The sequence below is a fragment of the Centropristis striata genome, chromosome 9, assembly GCF_030273125.1.
Source record: "Centropristis striata isolate RG_2023a ecotype Rhode Island chromosome 9, C.striata_1.0, whole genome shotgun sequence".
Classification (NCBI taxonomy): Eukaryota; Metazoa; Chordata; class Actinopteri; order Perciformes; family Serranidae; genus Centropristis; species Centropristis striata.
Genome location: NC_081525.1, coordinates 6,649,727 through 6,666,028, shown reverse-complemented (window position 1 = coordinate 6,666,028; position 16,302 = coordinate 6,649,727). Strand labels below are relative to the sequence as shown.

General features: G+C 38.7%; 2 protein-coding genes across 2 annotated transcripts in view; both read left to right on the top strand.

The window, feature by feature from the left end:
* LOC131977805 (desmoplakin-B) overlaps positions 1-6,493 on the top strand; it is a 37,542-nt gene extending 31,049 nt beyond the window's left edge. The window contains exons 27-28 of the mRNA XM_059341248.1: positions 2,437-3,605; positions 3,912-6,493. Of these exons, the coding sequence (XP_059197231.1) occupies positions 2,437-3,605; positions 3,912-4,731 (1,989 nt within the window). The 3' untranslated portion in view covers positions 4,732-6,493. The remainder of the gene's footprint in view (positions 1-2,436; positions 3,606-3,911) is intronic.
* A 3,135-nt stretch (positions 6,494-9,628) lies between these two features.
* Positions 9,629-16,009, top strand: LOC131977238 (uncharacterized). Its single transcript, XM_059340441.1, has 11 exons — positions 9,629-9,784; positions 11,052-11,084; positions 11,855-12,097; positions 12,463-12,603; positions 12,735-12,750; positions 12,837-12,934; positions 13,058-13,108; positions 13,504-13,566; positions 13,706-13,756; positions 13,842-13,908; positions 15,051-16,009. The coding sequence occupies exons 1-10, from the start codon at positions 9,733-9,735 to the stop codon at positions 13,868-13,870; spliced, it is 777 nt and encodes a 258-aa protein (XP_059196424.1). The 5' UTR covers positions 9,629-9,732; the 3' UTR covers positions 13,871-13,908; positions 15,051-16,009.
* Positions 16,010-16,302: the final 293 nt, after the last annotated feature.

Here is a 16,302-nt window from a genome sequence, read left to right as displayed (position 1 = left end):
GGACTACGGCTGCTGCAGGCCCAGGAGTCTGCTGGGGGCATTGTAGATCCAAATCTCAGTGTGTTCCTCCCCAAAGATACAGCTATAAAGCGGAACCTTTTGGATGAGGATCTCAGTCGTGCTCTAAACCAGAGTCCAGAGTGTTACCTTGATCCTGACACTGAACGTGAGACCAGCTATGATACTTTAAAGAGGAGAAGCAAGACAGAGTCTCACACAGGCCTTGTAATTCTGCCAGTTACTGAGAGGAAAGACTCTTCCAAACTGATGTTTGATGGAATCCGCAAGCCAGTCTCCGCACAGGAGTTGTTTGAATGTGGAGTCCTTGACAAGCCAACATTTGACCAACTGGTAAAAGGGAAGAAAACTGTCCCGGCTGTGTCTAAGGAAAAGATGGTCTACCTAAAGGGGACTGGACCCATTGCTGCAGTGGGAGCTGGACCTCAAGGAAAAATGTCTTTGACAGAAGCCAAGAAGCAGATGATCATTCCCCCAGATAGTGCTGATTTATTACTAGAAGCGCAGGCTGCCACCGGCCACATCATTGACCCCACAAACAATCAGAAGCTGACAGTAGAAGAAGCCTGTGCCAGAGGAGTGGTTGATATTAGGGATCGAGACAGATTATTGGCAGCAGAGGCCGCTGCTGTGGGCTACAAAGACCGCGGTGCAGCCAAGCCTCTTTCAGTGTTTGAGGCCATGAAGAAAGGACTAATTGACAGGGAGACTGGACTACGCCTGCTGCAGGCCCAGGAGTCTGCTGGCGGCATTATCGACCCCAATCTCAGTGTGTTACTCCCCAAAGACACAGCTATCAAGCGTAACCTTTTGGATGAGGACCTCAGTCATGCTCTAAAACAGAGTCCTAAGTGTTACCTTGATCCTGACACTGAACGTGAGACCAGCTATGATACTTTAAAGAAGAGAAGCAAGACAGAGTCTCACACAGGCCTGATAATTCTACCAGTTACTGAGAGGAAAGACCCTTCCAAACTGATGTTTGATGGAATCCGCAAGCCAGTCTCCACACAGGAGTTGTTTGAATGTGGAGTCCTTGACAAGCCAACCTTTGACCAACTGGTAAAAGGGGAGAAAACTGTCCCTGCTGTGTCTAAGGAAAAGATGGTCTATCTAAAGGGAACTGGACCCATTGGTGGGGTGGTAGCTGGACGTCAGGGTAAAATGTCTTTGTCAGAAGCCAAGAAGCAGATGATCGTGCCCCCGGAGAGTGCAGATTTACTACTAGAAGCCCAGGCTGCCACTGGCCACATCATTGACCCCACAAACAATCAGAAGCTGACAGTAGAAGAGGCCTGTGCCAGAGGAGTGGTTGATATTAGGGATCGAGATAGATTATTGGCAGCAGAGGCTGCTGTTGTGGGCTATAAAGATCCAAATGCAGCTAAGCGTCTTTCAGTGTTTGAGGCCATGAAGAAAGGACTAATTGACAAGAAGACTGGACTACGTCTGCTGCAGGCCCAGGAATCTGCTGGCGGCATTATAGATCCCAATCTGAGTGTGTTCCTCCCCAAAGAAATAGCTATCAAGCGCAACCTTTTGGATGAAAACCTCTGTCGAACTCTAAACCAGAGTCCTGCTTGTTACCTTGACCCTGAAACTGAGCAAGATGCCAGCTATGGGGCTTTGAAGGAAAAATGCAAGACAGAGACGCAAGCAAGCCTCCGGCTTTTGCCAGTCACTGAAAAGATTGACCCCTCCAAACTACTTTTTGAAGGTGTCCGAAAGACCGTTACAGCACAACAGTTGGTTGATTGTGGAGTCCTGGACAAACCTACATTCAAGCAACTAAAGAAAGGCGAGAAAACTGTCCAAGAAGTTTCTGTGGATAAGAAGGTCTTTCTGAAGGGGACAGGGTCAATTTCTGGTGTTGCAGCTGGTCCTCAAGGAAAAATGTCTTTTACAGAAGCCAAGAAAAAGAAAATTATGTCTCCTGACAGTGCAGACATGCTTCTCGAGGCTCAGGCAGCCACTGGCATTATAATGGACCCCAGAACTAATCAGAAGCTAACTGTAAAGGAAGCATGTGCCAGAGGAATAGTGGATAGGGAGGATGAATCAATGTTGTTTGCAGCTGAAGCTGCTGCTATAGGTTACAAAGACCCAAATTCTGGCAAACTCCTGTCAGCTGGCCAGGCCATGAAGAAGGGATTAATTGAAAGGGACACAGCTCTACGTGTACTTCAGGCTCAAGAGTCTGTAGGGGGTATTTTGGACCCTGCCCTTGGTATATTTCTGCCCAAAGACATTGCTATGGATAGGGGTCTCATAGATCAAGACCTGTACCAGGCCCTGAATCAGCGCCCTGAGTGTTATCTAGACCCAGACACTCAACAACCAACCACCTATGTATCTCTGAAGAAAAAATGCAAAGCAGATCCAAGCACAGGTCTTTTGCTTCTTCCTGAACCTAAGAAGCCAATAACTGTTCAGGGGCTCAGGAACCAAGTGTCAGTCTTTGATCTTTTGGATGCAAACCTTTTAAACCAGTCAGATATGGATAAACTGAGGGAAGGCAGATTGACAAGCAAGGACATTGAAGACCGCCTGGGGAGCTACCTGAGAGGTTCCACCTGCATAGCAGGAGTTGATGATGAGATCAGTGGCAAGGTGATGTCCATCTATCAGGCCATGAAAGAAGGGCTATTGCGACCTCAGACCACTCTGGAACTGCTTGAGGCCCAGGCTGCCTCAGGGTTTATAGTTGATCCTGTTAACAACCATTACCTGACCGTCAGTGATGCCTACAACAAAAGACTGTTTGGGCCAGAGTTTAAGGACAATTTACTATCAGCAGAGAGGGCTGTGACTGGTTACAAACTGCCTGGCACAGACAAGATTATTTCCCTCTTTCAGGCCATAGAAAGAGGTCTGGTGCAGAAAGGTCAAGGTATTCGTCTACTACAGGCCCAGATTGCCAGCGGTGGTATCATTGATCCTGAACACAGCCATCGTATTGATGTGAATGTAGCCTACAAAAGAGGTTACTTTGATCAGGAAATGAACAAGATTCTCACTGACCACAATGCTGATACTAAGGGTTTCTTTGACCCCAACTCAGAGGAGAACCTTACTTATCTGGAGCTTAAGGATCGCTGTATAAAAGATAAGAAGACTGGCCTCATACTTTTGCCTATCGCGGACAAGAGAGAGTCTACTCTGAAAAACACTCTCAGAAAGAGGAGAGTGATAATCGTGGACCCAGAGACCGAAAAAGAGATGACCGTACGTGAGGCATATGACAAAGGGTTTATTGACTATGACACCTTCAAGGAGCTGTCCGAACAGGAGTGTGAGTGGGAAGAGATCACCATCACTGCTCCAGATGGTTCTGTACGGTTCCTTATCATTGACAAAACGTCTGGAAAACAGTATGATATTACTGAGCTGCTTGAAACAGGAGTAATTCATCAATCAGATCTAGATAGGTACCGATCACGTGCCATCACTCTTACTGAATTTGCAGACATCATTGGCCACAAGTCCAAACCTGGATCATTATCATCATCATCAACTTCAAGATCAGCAACAGCCGCAGGTGCATCTTCAGTGACATCTTCAGTGACATCAGCACCGACGTCAAGAACGTCAGCATCTGCAGGAACATCTTCAGTGATGTCATCAACGTCAAGAACATCGGGATCCCCAGGAACATCTACAGTGATATCATCATCAACTTCAAGAACATCAGGGTCTTCTGGTGCATCTTCAGTGATATCAACATCAACTTTGAGAACATCAGAACATGTGGCATCATCATCATCATCATCATCAGTCCTCACAAGACCCTTATCACCTACTCTGGCCAAGATGACAACAACAAGAACCACTACTGTTACAGAGCGAAGTGGCACATTGGACAGTGGAACACGAGACTCACCTGACTCTCTTAGGAGTATATCGAGTGTATCTATCAGCCTGGCCTCTCCTGCTGAAACAGTGGGTGAACAAGCACCTGTTGGTGCCATCTTTGACACTGACACTTTAGAAAAGATAACCATCACAGAGGCTGTAAATCGCGATTTGTTGGATTCCATCACAGCTCAGAGACTGCTGGAGGCTCAGGCCTGCACGGGAGGAATCATCAATCCCACAAATGGCCAAAGGCTCAGCATCCAAGAGGCCGCTCGTCTGGGCATTATAGATGACGACGTGGCTCCTAGGCTCAGGCCTGCCCAGAAAGCCTTCTTTGGCTTTGAGGATGTAAAAACCAGGAAGAAGATGTCTGCCGCTCAGGCCATGAAGGAGATGTGGCTGCCATATGAGGCGGGGCAGAGGTTCCTGGAATACCAGTATGTAACCGGCGGGCTTTATGACCCAGAAATAGGTGGTAGAAGAACCTTAGGAGACGCTGTGAAAATGGGCTGGCTGGATGAAAGAGCAGCCCAGAAGCTGCAAGATGTCAGGCACCACGCCAAGAATCTGACCTGCCCCAAGAGCAAACTTAAGATCTCTTACAAGGAGGCTCTAGATAACTGCTTGGTGGAGGAAGGCAATGGGGTGAAAATGCTCCAAGCATCATCTGTGTCTTCCAGAGGGATCAGCAGTCCTTACAATGTCTCCTCTGCCCCGGGATCTGCCACCGGCTCCAGGAGTGGCTCAAGGCGAGGCTCCCGCAGGAGCAGTGTGGACCTAGGCTCCCCCAACTCTTCATCAACCGGTCGCTACAGTCATAGTAGCTTCACCTCCTTCTCCTCCACATCAACCAAATAAATCAAGAAAAGGTTCTGCACATTCATGCTCTTTTCTTTCAAATCAATCAGTTTGTTAAGAGTATAACGATTGTTTAGAGAACATCTTGTATGTGTTGTTTATGAGGAGAAAAAAGTACTACAAAGATAATGTTTTCTAACTTCTTCCATAATTTTAGATTTTAGCTTTGGTGTTGCTCTGCTTTTAGAATGCTACTTTTCAAATGATCGAGAAAATTAACACTACCAAGATTTTTGTTGTTGTTGTTGTGGAAATTGACGTTAGTTATAATGGCAACCACTTAAAGGTACTCAGATTTAAAATAAAGTGGATGTTACAATTATTGGTGCCCCTAAAATAGACTTAGAAAGAGAAAGGATTGCCATATTCTATATTACAAAGTTTTTACAGATTGTACCTACTCTTTTTTAGGCTTTGTATTGGCAACATATTGGTGTTATGTTTACATTTATTTGTCATCTGAAATGCCTGTTTTGTAAAGTGAGGGATGCAAGGTTTGGTTACACATATTGGCTTAGCTTAATTTTTTTAATGAATCAGTTATTAATCATTAGTATTTTGCTATGGAGTGCTTCCGGTTTTGTAATAGCTTCTCAGTATCTCAAAATAAAAGCTAATGTTTGAGTCTATTGCTCATATGGATTCACGTGTTCTTATTCATGCAACACTTTTGATAGCTACATCAGAATCAAAGTCAATGTGTTGACCAGTAGGCTTTCACATATAAGGAACGGTAAAGAATCTTCCTTGGTATTAATGTGCAATTAAAATAATAACAACAAAAAAACTAAGTGCTGCAAAGTGAAGTAACATAATTTAAAATAAAAATATGAAAAAAGCTATATTTTGAAAAAATGCACATATTTTTGAACCCAAGAGCTTTACAGTTGCTTTCAAAATTTGCAAAATGTTGTCAAGAAATGTGCAAAATTTCACATTTCAAAGTATAATCTATACTCAGTTTGTAGGTATTCTAGTTGTTTTAAGAGCCCAGAATTTAAAGGGGGCCTTAATTCTACGACTGTATTTACTCAAAAGTATTTTATCTTCATAGAAAAACATACCGTTGTGAAAATATTGTTTCAGTTAAATCAAATTGGAAGTAATGTTTAGGCCAGAAAATGTTGGAAATGTAGAAATGTTTTCCCCGATGATGATTGATTGACCGACATGCAAGTATGCCTTGCTTTGTGTTAAATGTTTGGACATCTACAGGCTTTTAGCATTAAATTAAATGATTTGAGGACACATAACAGGGTGGATACATACTTAATCAAATAATTTGTAAAGCTGTTTCTACAGTAGGTAGATACTTATCTGGTAAATCCACTAAGTCTTATCAAAGGTCTAATGTGTGTTTGTATTACAAATAGTCCAAAAGTTGGTTGAAATAGTTATAAATGTACCATCTTCAAAATAAAACAAGTCACATTGGAGACAGTGGGATGTGTCTTTGTGCCTTCAAATTAAAAGCGTATTCGGGACCTTTATCATTTGTTGCTTTGTGTACGCCAGTTTTACTGTCTTAAGAAAGCCATTCCAGGGATAAAATATTCTGACTGAGTTGATTATTTTCTCTCTCTATACTACAGATATTGTCAAATAATAAATACATCTTATCCATTTGTATTCCATTACTACCAACCCAGTATGTTATGCTTTGCAGCCACTGCAGTGAACCAGAAACAGTCAAACATGCTGGTAGAATGTAAGATGTATGATGCTGAAAGAAAGAGACTTCTACAGGATGGGAAACACAGTTACACCCTGGAAAGTCTTCTTGGGAAAAAATCATGCAAAGAAAACAAGCCCCTATTTAATTACCTGAGGGAAACAGGACTTATAGAGAGAATTTAGTTATGTATTTAATTATTTATATTTGTATTGTAAAATGCTATTAGTTACACTATTGTTTCCCCCTATTCCCGTTAAATCATTTATTTATCTTAATTAGTGCCACGGCTTAGCAGCAAGGCACGAGGCATCTCTTATTATTGCTCATGTTTATTATTATTTTGTGTGCTTGCTTGCAAAAGCACACTAACTACTATTCACCGGGCTTATTTTGTGTGCTTGCTTGCAAAAGCACACTAACTACTATTCACCGGGACTATTTAGTGCCACGGCTTAGCAGCGAGGCACTCTCCTTCACTGCAAGCATTCTGACGAACTGCTTGTGCCAACGGTTCCACGAAAAGAGCGAACAAAGTGGGTGACAGGCAACAACCCTGTCTGGTAGACCTCTGCAAATTAATTTTGTCAGTCAGACTTCCATTTATCTTAATTCTGGCGTTGGGCTGTTGATATAGAGTCTTTATGCATTGCACTGATGGATGGTTAAATTGCATGGTTAAATTGCACAGTGCTCTTTGTCTCTCCCTTCTTTGTGGATGACTGTGATGATCGCTTCAGCCCAAGATGGTGGTATTTTATTATTTTTAAGTGTCCAATTACAAGAAGGCAAGAGCAGTAGTGTGAGCTCATCCTTAAACATTTTATACCACTCTGCATTATTTTTCAACGCACTTATTGCATCAGCTACTTCTTCCTTGGTAATATCGGCCGTTAGTCTATCATTTTGAATATTACCAATCGATGGCATGTCCAATGAATTTAGAAACACTCTCATTTCCTCTTTATCCGCAGAGTCGGGCTGTGTATATAGTTCCTCATAGTATCTGTGAAAGATTTTCTCTATCTCCTCTGGGTTGAGGGTTATCTCATTTGTATATGGATCTCTAATTTTACATATGTTGCCTAGCACTTGCTGTTTTCGTATTCGTTTCGCTAGCAATTTAGTAGCCTTCGAGCCTGCTTCATAGTTCTGCTTCAGAAACGTATTCTTTTTTTCAACTTCCTCCAGTAACAAGTCATTTATCTTTGTTTTCAATGTCTTGATCTGTTGATACATTTCCACATCATTTGTTTCCTGATATTCCTGTTCCGATTCCCTAAGAACCTCTGTATATTTTTTGTACTCTAAAAACGTTTCCTCCCTCCTCGCTTCGTTTCCTTGCATCTCTCCATGCATCCTGGTGGGCGGGACTAAGACGCAAGGAAAGTGAGGGAAGCAGGTATGGGAAATAGACAACATGAGATGCAGCCATTGTCTCCCCTTTGAGCACACGTCTGTATTTTTCCTGCCTGTTTTTGGAATAGTTTCTGCGGATTATTGTTGTGTCGTTTTGGATTTGTTCTCCTGTTGTATCTACAAATAAAGATTGGATTTTTGTAAACCGGTCTTGGTTTCAGTCACCTTTCTTCTGCGCCTGAGTCCCAGTTGTGAATTGTTTTACTTTATTATTGATTATCTACTATCCATTGCACTTAATTTCTGCTACTTTGACCGTGCTCCTTTTCTGCAAAGAGAGTGTGATAATTTGGTTATTTTTAACTTAGCAGCTGATCTTTTAAAGAGGAAATGAAAATGTGGTGTTTTTCACTCATGCTGAGAATCACTGGCTTTGCTTATTACTTCTTAAGCTCTAATTGTGAACTAAATGTTATTACACAGTGTAACAAAACACAACAATGACTATTCCTTTGTTTACCACTTTGTTTATATCTGAAGTTATTGTAGCAACATGAGTTTAAAATAGTAGGTTTCTCAAATTACAGAAATATTTTTGTGCCACTTCTCTATGTTGCAGGCCACAACTGGTATAGCAACAGCTGTAAAATGTCTTTAAGTTGTTTGTCATTTAGTTTAACATCCGTGTGATGCATTAGGGCACTGAAAATATGGGCATTCATTTCAAAAGATACAGCTACTCAGGAATTTTGATATTTACTCATGATTTATTTATATATTTATATTATATATTTATCAGGAAAGACTTCATTTTTGGAGGTTATCGAATATTTTTATTCATGTATTTGTTTTCCTGGGCTCCTCCCATAAGAGGCCCAGAGGAAGACCCTCAGGGTTACTCAGGAAGAGCTGGTACTCTTCTGCCCCCAGGACAAGGCCCAGTAATAAGCAGATGACAGATGGAAAATAATCATATCTTTGATTTGTACACAAACAAACAAACTGAAGCAGGTAACAGAGATGAATGTCTTTGATGATTAGCAGAGTTAGAGGTTGTGTGCTGTGGTGAACAGATGGTGTTTCCAGAGATTAAGTTTTGCAGATATCTGTAGGGAGAGTGTTCCAACGGGAAAGAGCTCTGACACTGAAAGCTCCGTCCCCGAAGGTACGGAGTCTGGTGTGGGGAATGGAGAGCAGAGAGTGTCTGAGGACCAGAGGTTCAGAGATGGGGGTATGGGAGAAGGGAGAAGGGGGTCAGAGAGGTATTGAGGGGCAAATGCATGAGGGATTTTTAGGTGAGAATTTTTTCAGGACATAGTTGGAAGCTACTGAAGGTTGGTGAGGGTTGGAGGGATGTGCTGAATGAGATAGAGCTGTGTGTCATCAGCGTAAGAGTGGATAATAAGACCGTGTTGGTGGATGATCTGGCCAGAGGAATTATGTAGATGAGGAAGAAGAGCGAACCAAGAAAAGAGCTTTGTGGCACGCCTTGGTGGACTGCCAGTGTGTCCCGTTTGAAAGGTTTGACGGAGGGTCTAAGGACAGAGGGTGTCGTACCATGTACAGTCTGTGAAGCCCTTTGAGGCAAATCTGTGATTTGTGATTTTGGGCTATATAAATAAAATTGATTTGATTTGATTTGATTTGATTTGAAACCAGGAGAGATGTTCCAGTGATGCTTAAATAGTGAGATGGGCATTACATTACAATCTTTTAGGTACCAGGCACCAACTGTTGGACAGGAAAGAAGCTCATTTATTTTTCAAGATGGCAGGAAGTGTAATCGTGTCAGAGTGGACTGCGGTCAAAATCTCTGTAGCTGTTTGAGAAAAGAGAAGGAAGGACAGAGAGAGGATTTTCAGGAAAGAAGTCATGCTCTCATATTTTTATTAAATGCAACTTCTCTCTTTTAGTTGCATTAATATTGAAGCAACGTAGAATAATATCTCAGAAGCAGAGAGACGCTGTCCATGCTCGACGTGAAGATGGGGCACACTTTGCTCTGTGTGCTGGGGTTATTCTGTGAGTACATCTCTGACTTTTTACATTTGTGACTTTCAGAGGTAGACATATAGACTCGTGTTTTTTTTAAATGTATTTATTTTTTAATATTTATTAACGAATAAACAAAAAAGAACAGTGGATTTCTTATTAGGAGCCACAATATGAAAACAGGACACTAAAACACAATTGTAGACAACAAAGACTCAGAAACATATTTACAAGTTAGACGTAATGTAAACACAAATAACATACATAGAATAATATAAAGGACAACCACAACACAAAGCCACAAGGCGAAAACAGACATACAAACAAACAAACAAAAAACATGAAAAAAAGAAACATGAATTCAGCCCAAACAGAAATAGAGAGACTGGTAATATACACAGATTCCAGGATAAAAAGAGAATCATTACATTACATTACATTACATGTCATTTAGCTGTCGCTTTTGTCCAAAGCGACTTACAATAAGTGCATTCAACCTGATGATTCTAGACATAGACCACAGGAATCAAGTAAGTACATAACTTTAAGAGCTAACTGTCATCGCTAAAGGAGTGCTATACGTTAAAGAAGAAAAGAAGAAGAGAAAAAAGAAGCGCTTTTTTAATACATTTTTATAAATATATATGTTAGGTAATCATATGAAAAGTTAACTGAATTCAAAATAACCCTTGGACCACAGCAATAGCTTTAGACCAATTGAGTATGGTTTCAGGTCTAGCATTATTAATCCTGGCTGTTGACCTCTCAAGAAGACAGACATCAGAAAAACAATAAAAGCCAGTTTCTCTTGAAATTCGTGACAGGTTCAACCCAGTTCTTAATGATGGTTTTCTTGGCAGCCGTAGAAGCTGCTAGTATTATTCTTTTCTGCTGAAATGAAACTAAAATGTTGGTTTTGGATCCAATAAGATAAAGAATAGGACATTAGGGAAGAACTTTATCTATAATAGTGTTAATAATATAATTTATATATTTCCAGACTCGTGTTTTTCATACTGTTGGTTGCTGATTTGGCTTTGTTCAGACCGGAGAACTGTTGAATACATTATTAGACTATTTTTAACACATTTGCACAGTGCGTGTACTGTATATGTTAAGGTTATGTTATGTATGTTGCTTTCAAATGTATTCCATATTTTTATATATGTCATCTCTAAGGGGGACTTTTTGATACTCACCTCTTTACCAATTTATAATAACAGAAATACATGATACTTTTGATTGATGACCAATAGTCACTGTTCTTGTTTATCTGAAGTTTTAATCTCTGTTTCAGTGCTGAATACACTGCTCTACGGACAGCATGGAGGTGACACATTATCTGTTTTTTCATATTTACCCACTTACTATTTCTCTTATTTATCACATACATTCTTCATCACTTCCTTTTTTTGTGTTTTGTGATGTATGTGTCAAGCCCCTAGTGATCCAAGTGCAGATAAGCACTTAGGATAATGAATGAATGAAGTTTGTGCATGATGACTTTGATCCACTATTTTCCAACAGATAAAGAAAGACCTGTCATCACTGTGTCTCCATCATGGCTGAGTCCTGGAGACTCAGTGACTCTGAACTGCAGAGTTAAACATCCATCAGCAGGATGGAGGTTCTTCTGGTATAAGATGTATCCTGTTCTCACAGACGACTCAAAGAATGCAATCAATCTTTTTTCGTTTTATCAACTGTAAATTAATATTTCAATTATTTTTTATCCTGGATATTTCAAAATAATTTTAAATAATTTAATTTGAAGTTGGTCCACATTTGAGTTTTTTATATGCAGCAACGCTTGTAAAAAAGAAAAAGACCATTTTGATATTTTCACTGGTATTTCTGTGGCAGAATTCATCCACTACTTGTTTCTCTGAGGTCAGACTCTATCAGACTTACACTAACAACCACCAAATATAATTGTTTTCCATTGATGAACAAATTAAGCATTTAATTAAAACAACTGTTTTATAAGCGCTTCAATAAAAAAAACAATAAGTGTTGCCAATTCTTATTCTTCACTGTCAACACTTAAACTGCACCAGCTGATCTCTGACTTAAACTTTATTTTCTTTGACTGTTTTACAGGTGATAATATTATCCTGGTGAGCCCTGTCCATCCTGTGACTGAGGGAGATTCCGTCAGTCTGAGCTGCAGATTGAGAAGACGGGAATCTGTTTCCACTGTGTTTTTCTATCGAAATGAGGAAGTGGTTCAGAACGACACCAGAAGGGAGCTTAATATCCCTGCAGTGTCAAAGTCTGATGAGGGCTTCTACAAGTGTGGACACTCAGGAGAAGAGTCAGCTCAGAGCTGGATGTCAGTTAAAGGTCAGTTTGCTGCATTTTCTTTAAAGTAAACGGTTTCTGTCTGAGGAAGAAATGTTTGATTAGTGTCAGATGATTTTAACTGTAGGATTCCTTCTGAGCTGAAGAACGTCTCCACCAGTGGTTGGGATAGTTGTGATTTACTGTGAATGGTTAACTTCATGTTTATATGTGGGACTGTCAGTGTTTACCTGGGTAATACAATAAGAATGGGGGATTGTTTTTATCCATTTGGATTTGTAAATGTAAGTGTATTTGTTGTATATATTTTTGTATTTTGTCTATGATCTTTTCCATATTTATTATCTTTGTTAAATAACTTTAATAAACTGCTATATTAGTTTATTGACAGTTATTGTCTATTATAGAAGGATCCAGTCCTGAAGGCTCTAAACCTCCTGTGCTAGAAGGCTCGAAACCTCCTGTGCTGTTGATTACTGGGCTGGTTTGTGGAATCACACTTCTTGTTATTTTTCTGCTGCTTTTGTTTTGCTCCAGAAGAACCAGAGGTGAGAACCTTTTCATCTATATTATTAGATGATTTATGCTTTAATTATTCTAATAAACTGATGTATCCTGACTGCATGATATGGAACTGCAGCACAAAACCCAATAACAACAAATGTCTTTTTCTTCACAGATTCAAGCTCCACCAGGTTGGTACAACATGAACATAACAGCACATATACTGTGTATATTATATACTAATTAAAATATTAAATGTATTTGCTTCATTTTGTAGGCCAATCCAGTCTGAGGGCACCAATCAGGGCTCAGCCACAAGTCACATGGTGGACCAGAATGAAGCTCAATGTAGTGAATACTCCTCTCTTCTCCCCCGTAAGCAAATATCCTGCTCATTATAATTCAATAACCCCACCCTAAAGATTTTTTAATGTCTGATGATGATAATCCATTCAAAATGGTTAAGCTGACCTCGACTGTATTCTCACTGCTCTGTAGACGAAGCTTCTGTCTATGAAACAATCAAAGTCTCTGAAGACTATGAAAATGGTAAAGTATACACATATTCAGTACCCTGCACAGCAAACATGGCCTATTAAATTTAACCCAAAACATTTTAAATATGAGCTTTATTTTTTGCCAATTTGCCAAGATTATTAAGTCTGAATCTGAATCAAGTCAAAGAAGCTCATTCAGTAGTCAGCTCTCCATAGACCAATCATAGTCAAGGCAAGCCAGCTAGATTTAAAATCTAAATATAATAACATATGACTTATTAAGGAAAAGCATTTAAAAATGGGACTGCTGCATGATTTAACATTCCTGTTATGTTTGTTTTTTCAGGAAAAGCAATAACCCAGGGCGTGTTTTATTATCCAAAAGTGTCTGAAACTAAAAATTCCTAATAACCATTGTTTATATTTCATTAATAACTCCATTACTAGCCACAAGTCACAAGGTGGACCAGAATGAAGCTCAACGTAGTGAATACTCCTCTCTTTTCCACTGTAAGCAAATATCCTGCTCATTAAATATCATTATTCCCTCCCTTAATGATTTATTATTTTTTAATCTCATGATGTTTAATGAGGATAATACATTCAAAGTGGTTAACTTGACCTCGACTGTATTCTCACTGCTCTGTAGGCGATGCTTCTGTCTATGAAACAATCAAAGGCTCTGAAGACTATGTAAATGGTAAAGTTTTTGCACTGACAAGATTTATTTTTAAAAAGTCAGTGGACTGCTCACAAATGATTGACATAAAATGTGTATATTTCAGATGCAGGTAAATCCGAGCATGCCACCTAGCTCTTCTTCCATTGAAGTAAAAAAGATTGGAAAGGAAAGTAAGTATTCAAAATACATACAATAATGAGATTAAATAATTAAATATTCATCTAATACGTCCTGTGTGCTTATTCAAGGTTTCTAGATGGAAGTAGTTTCCAAGTTAAAGAGTAACTAAACCTCCAAACCATTTTTTGTTTGCTGTAAATCAATATTTATGGGTATTTAGTGTTGTTGTTGATTGATTCATGACCAAATCTTGACATTTCATGTCAAACTATTTGAATTCTGCATATTGTGTTATAAACATACAAAGTGACTGCCCTCTATTGGTTGAAATCCGACTATTGCAATTGAATTTACCTTTTGGCTGATCTGGAGGAAGGTGACATTTATTGAGACAATTTCGTCACCAACAGCTCAGTTAGCACGTCAATGGATATTCCCATTGTATGTTAGCATTGAGCTAACAGACTAGTTGTTGATTGTAACATAGCTAATTAAGAGTTATTTCAGTATCATGTTATGCTCTAAATATTTAATATGCTTATGTAACTTGTATGATGTAATTTAAATGCTTTGTGTGTGGAGGACTTCTTGTACTTGTGACATAGTGAGGACCAGGATATGTTTATAACATTGTGAGGACATGTTTGGAAAGTGAGGACATTTTGGCAGTCCTCACATCTTCAAAGGCCAGTTTGAGGGTTAAGAGTTACTATTAGGTTTAGGTTAGGTTTAGGGTTGGGGTTGGCATTTAGTTGTGATTGTTTGGTGGTTAGAGTACGGGGCTGCAGGATGTATTATGTCAAGGGTGAAGGGTCCTCACAAAGACAGAAGTACAAGGATGTGTGAGTGGCATTTTCTGAATTTTCAGGGTCAGAACACTGTGGTTTAGTTATTCTTTAAATTTAGCATTGAATAAGAATAAGATTTGGATCCAGTGTGCTTTCTGTTGGTTATTTACATATCATATCGGCCTGTAAAATAATATTACTAAAGCAGATTTCAAATAAGTCACAGACAGTCCTAGATTTGCATAAGTTCTCTCAGTATGTGTATGTGAACAAGACATAACAGAAGTATAATTAATAATAAAGATATTTTCCACAAAAATAGAAAATTGTTTTATGATGTTTTGGCCATAAGTGACTAAAAAATCATTAATTTATTTTTGCCCTTAATCTTGTTATTCTAACAGGGAAGCAGCATGAACCAGAGGAGGGCGCTGTTTAGTCTGATGTGAAGATCTGAACTACAAGTACGGAAACATACAACAGTCATGTTTAAAGTTTGAAGTTTAAAATAAAACTCAGTTAGTCGCCTTGGGTAGATATTTTTAAACGGCCACTAGGTGTCACCAGAGCTACAAATTGTCATGTCTTACATATATTTTGGGCCTTTTGCCATTTGTGGTATTTTGTTTGTTTTTCAAATGCAGTATATGATTGTTATTGCATGTTATATGTGAAATGTTTCCTATCTATGTTAATCTCACATAATCAGTTTTACATTTATATATACTTTTTTTTACTTTAGTCATGCTTTTGCAGATTATGAAATTGACTGTATATGGAAATTTGCTGTATGTATGTATATATATATATATATATATATATATATATATATATATATATATATATATGGTTGTTATATATGGACATTTTTACTGCCAACTCAAATTATGTCTGTATATGAAGATGTGTTTATTTTATTACACAGTAAAATAAAAAAATCAACATTTATTTAGTTTTATTCAGTTTTACAGAATAGACAGAATATAACTTTCTTTAGGTCTCAGAGTTATTTTGACAAAGAAAATCTGTTGACAGCATTTTTATAAAATTATTGTTAATATTACTGTTGCACCTGTTGTCCAAATGTCCAACAAACTCCATCCATTTAAAACAACTAGTCTCATTATAGAATAAGCAAACTCAATATCTTTTTCAATATTAAATTAGAATGATCCAGGGTGATCATTAACTGTAAAATATGTTAAAGAATGTGCTATCCAATATGTCTTATCACTGCAGATGTACATGCTTTGCTCTGTCTTAAAAATATATATTGTTAGCTACTGTATGAACTTTTGATTTATATATTTTGGGTTTTTATATTGTATTTTTATTTTGCAATTTTTTCATCAATAAACTTTTTTTCAGCAATAAGCCTTCAGTTGTTTTTAATTGCTTTTTTGGCAAATTAAAACTGTCAATTGGTTTGTGGATCATGTAGAGTAACTTAGACATTTGCTATTGAAAGACATGGTGCTGTTCCATTTATTCAGAACAAGCACTATGGGCTCTCTTCACATTCACTTCTGTCATAGTTTCCTAGACGAACATGCTGGTGTGTAACTCACAAAACATTCACTACAAATACATGATTTTTTGATAAAAACAAGAAAATATTGCTGTTATATTTAGTCACTTTTTCCCCTGATAAATATT

Excerpts from the sequence above, each read along its gene's own strand:
- LOC131977238 (XM_059340441.1), top strand. The coding sequence starts at position 9,733 with ATGCTCGACGTGAAGATGGGGCACACTTTGCTCTGTGTGCTGGGGTTA. Across the intron at positions 11,085-11,854 it reads GCTCTACGGACAGCATGGAG|GTGATAATATTATCCTGGTG; the intron begins GTGACACATTAT and ends ACTGTTTTACAG. Across the intron at positions 13,109-13,503 it reads CTCTGAAGACTATGAAAATG|CCACAAGTCACAAGGTGGAC; the intron begins GTAAAGTATACA and ends CTCCATTACTAG.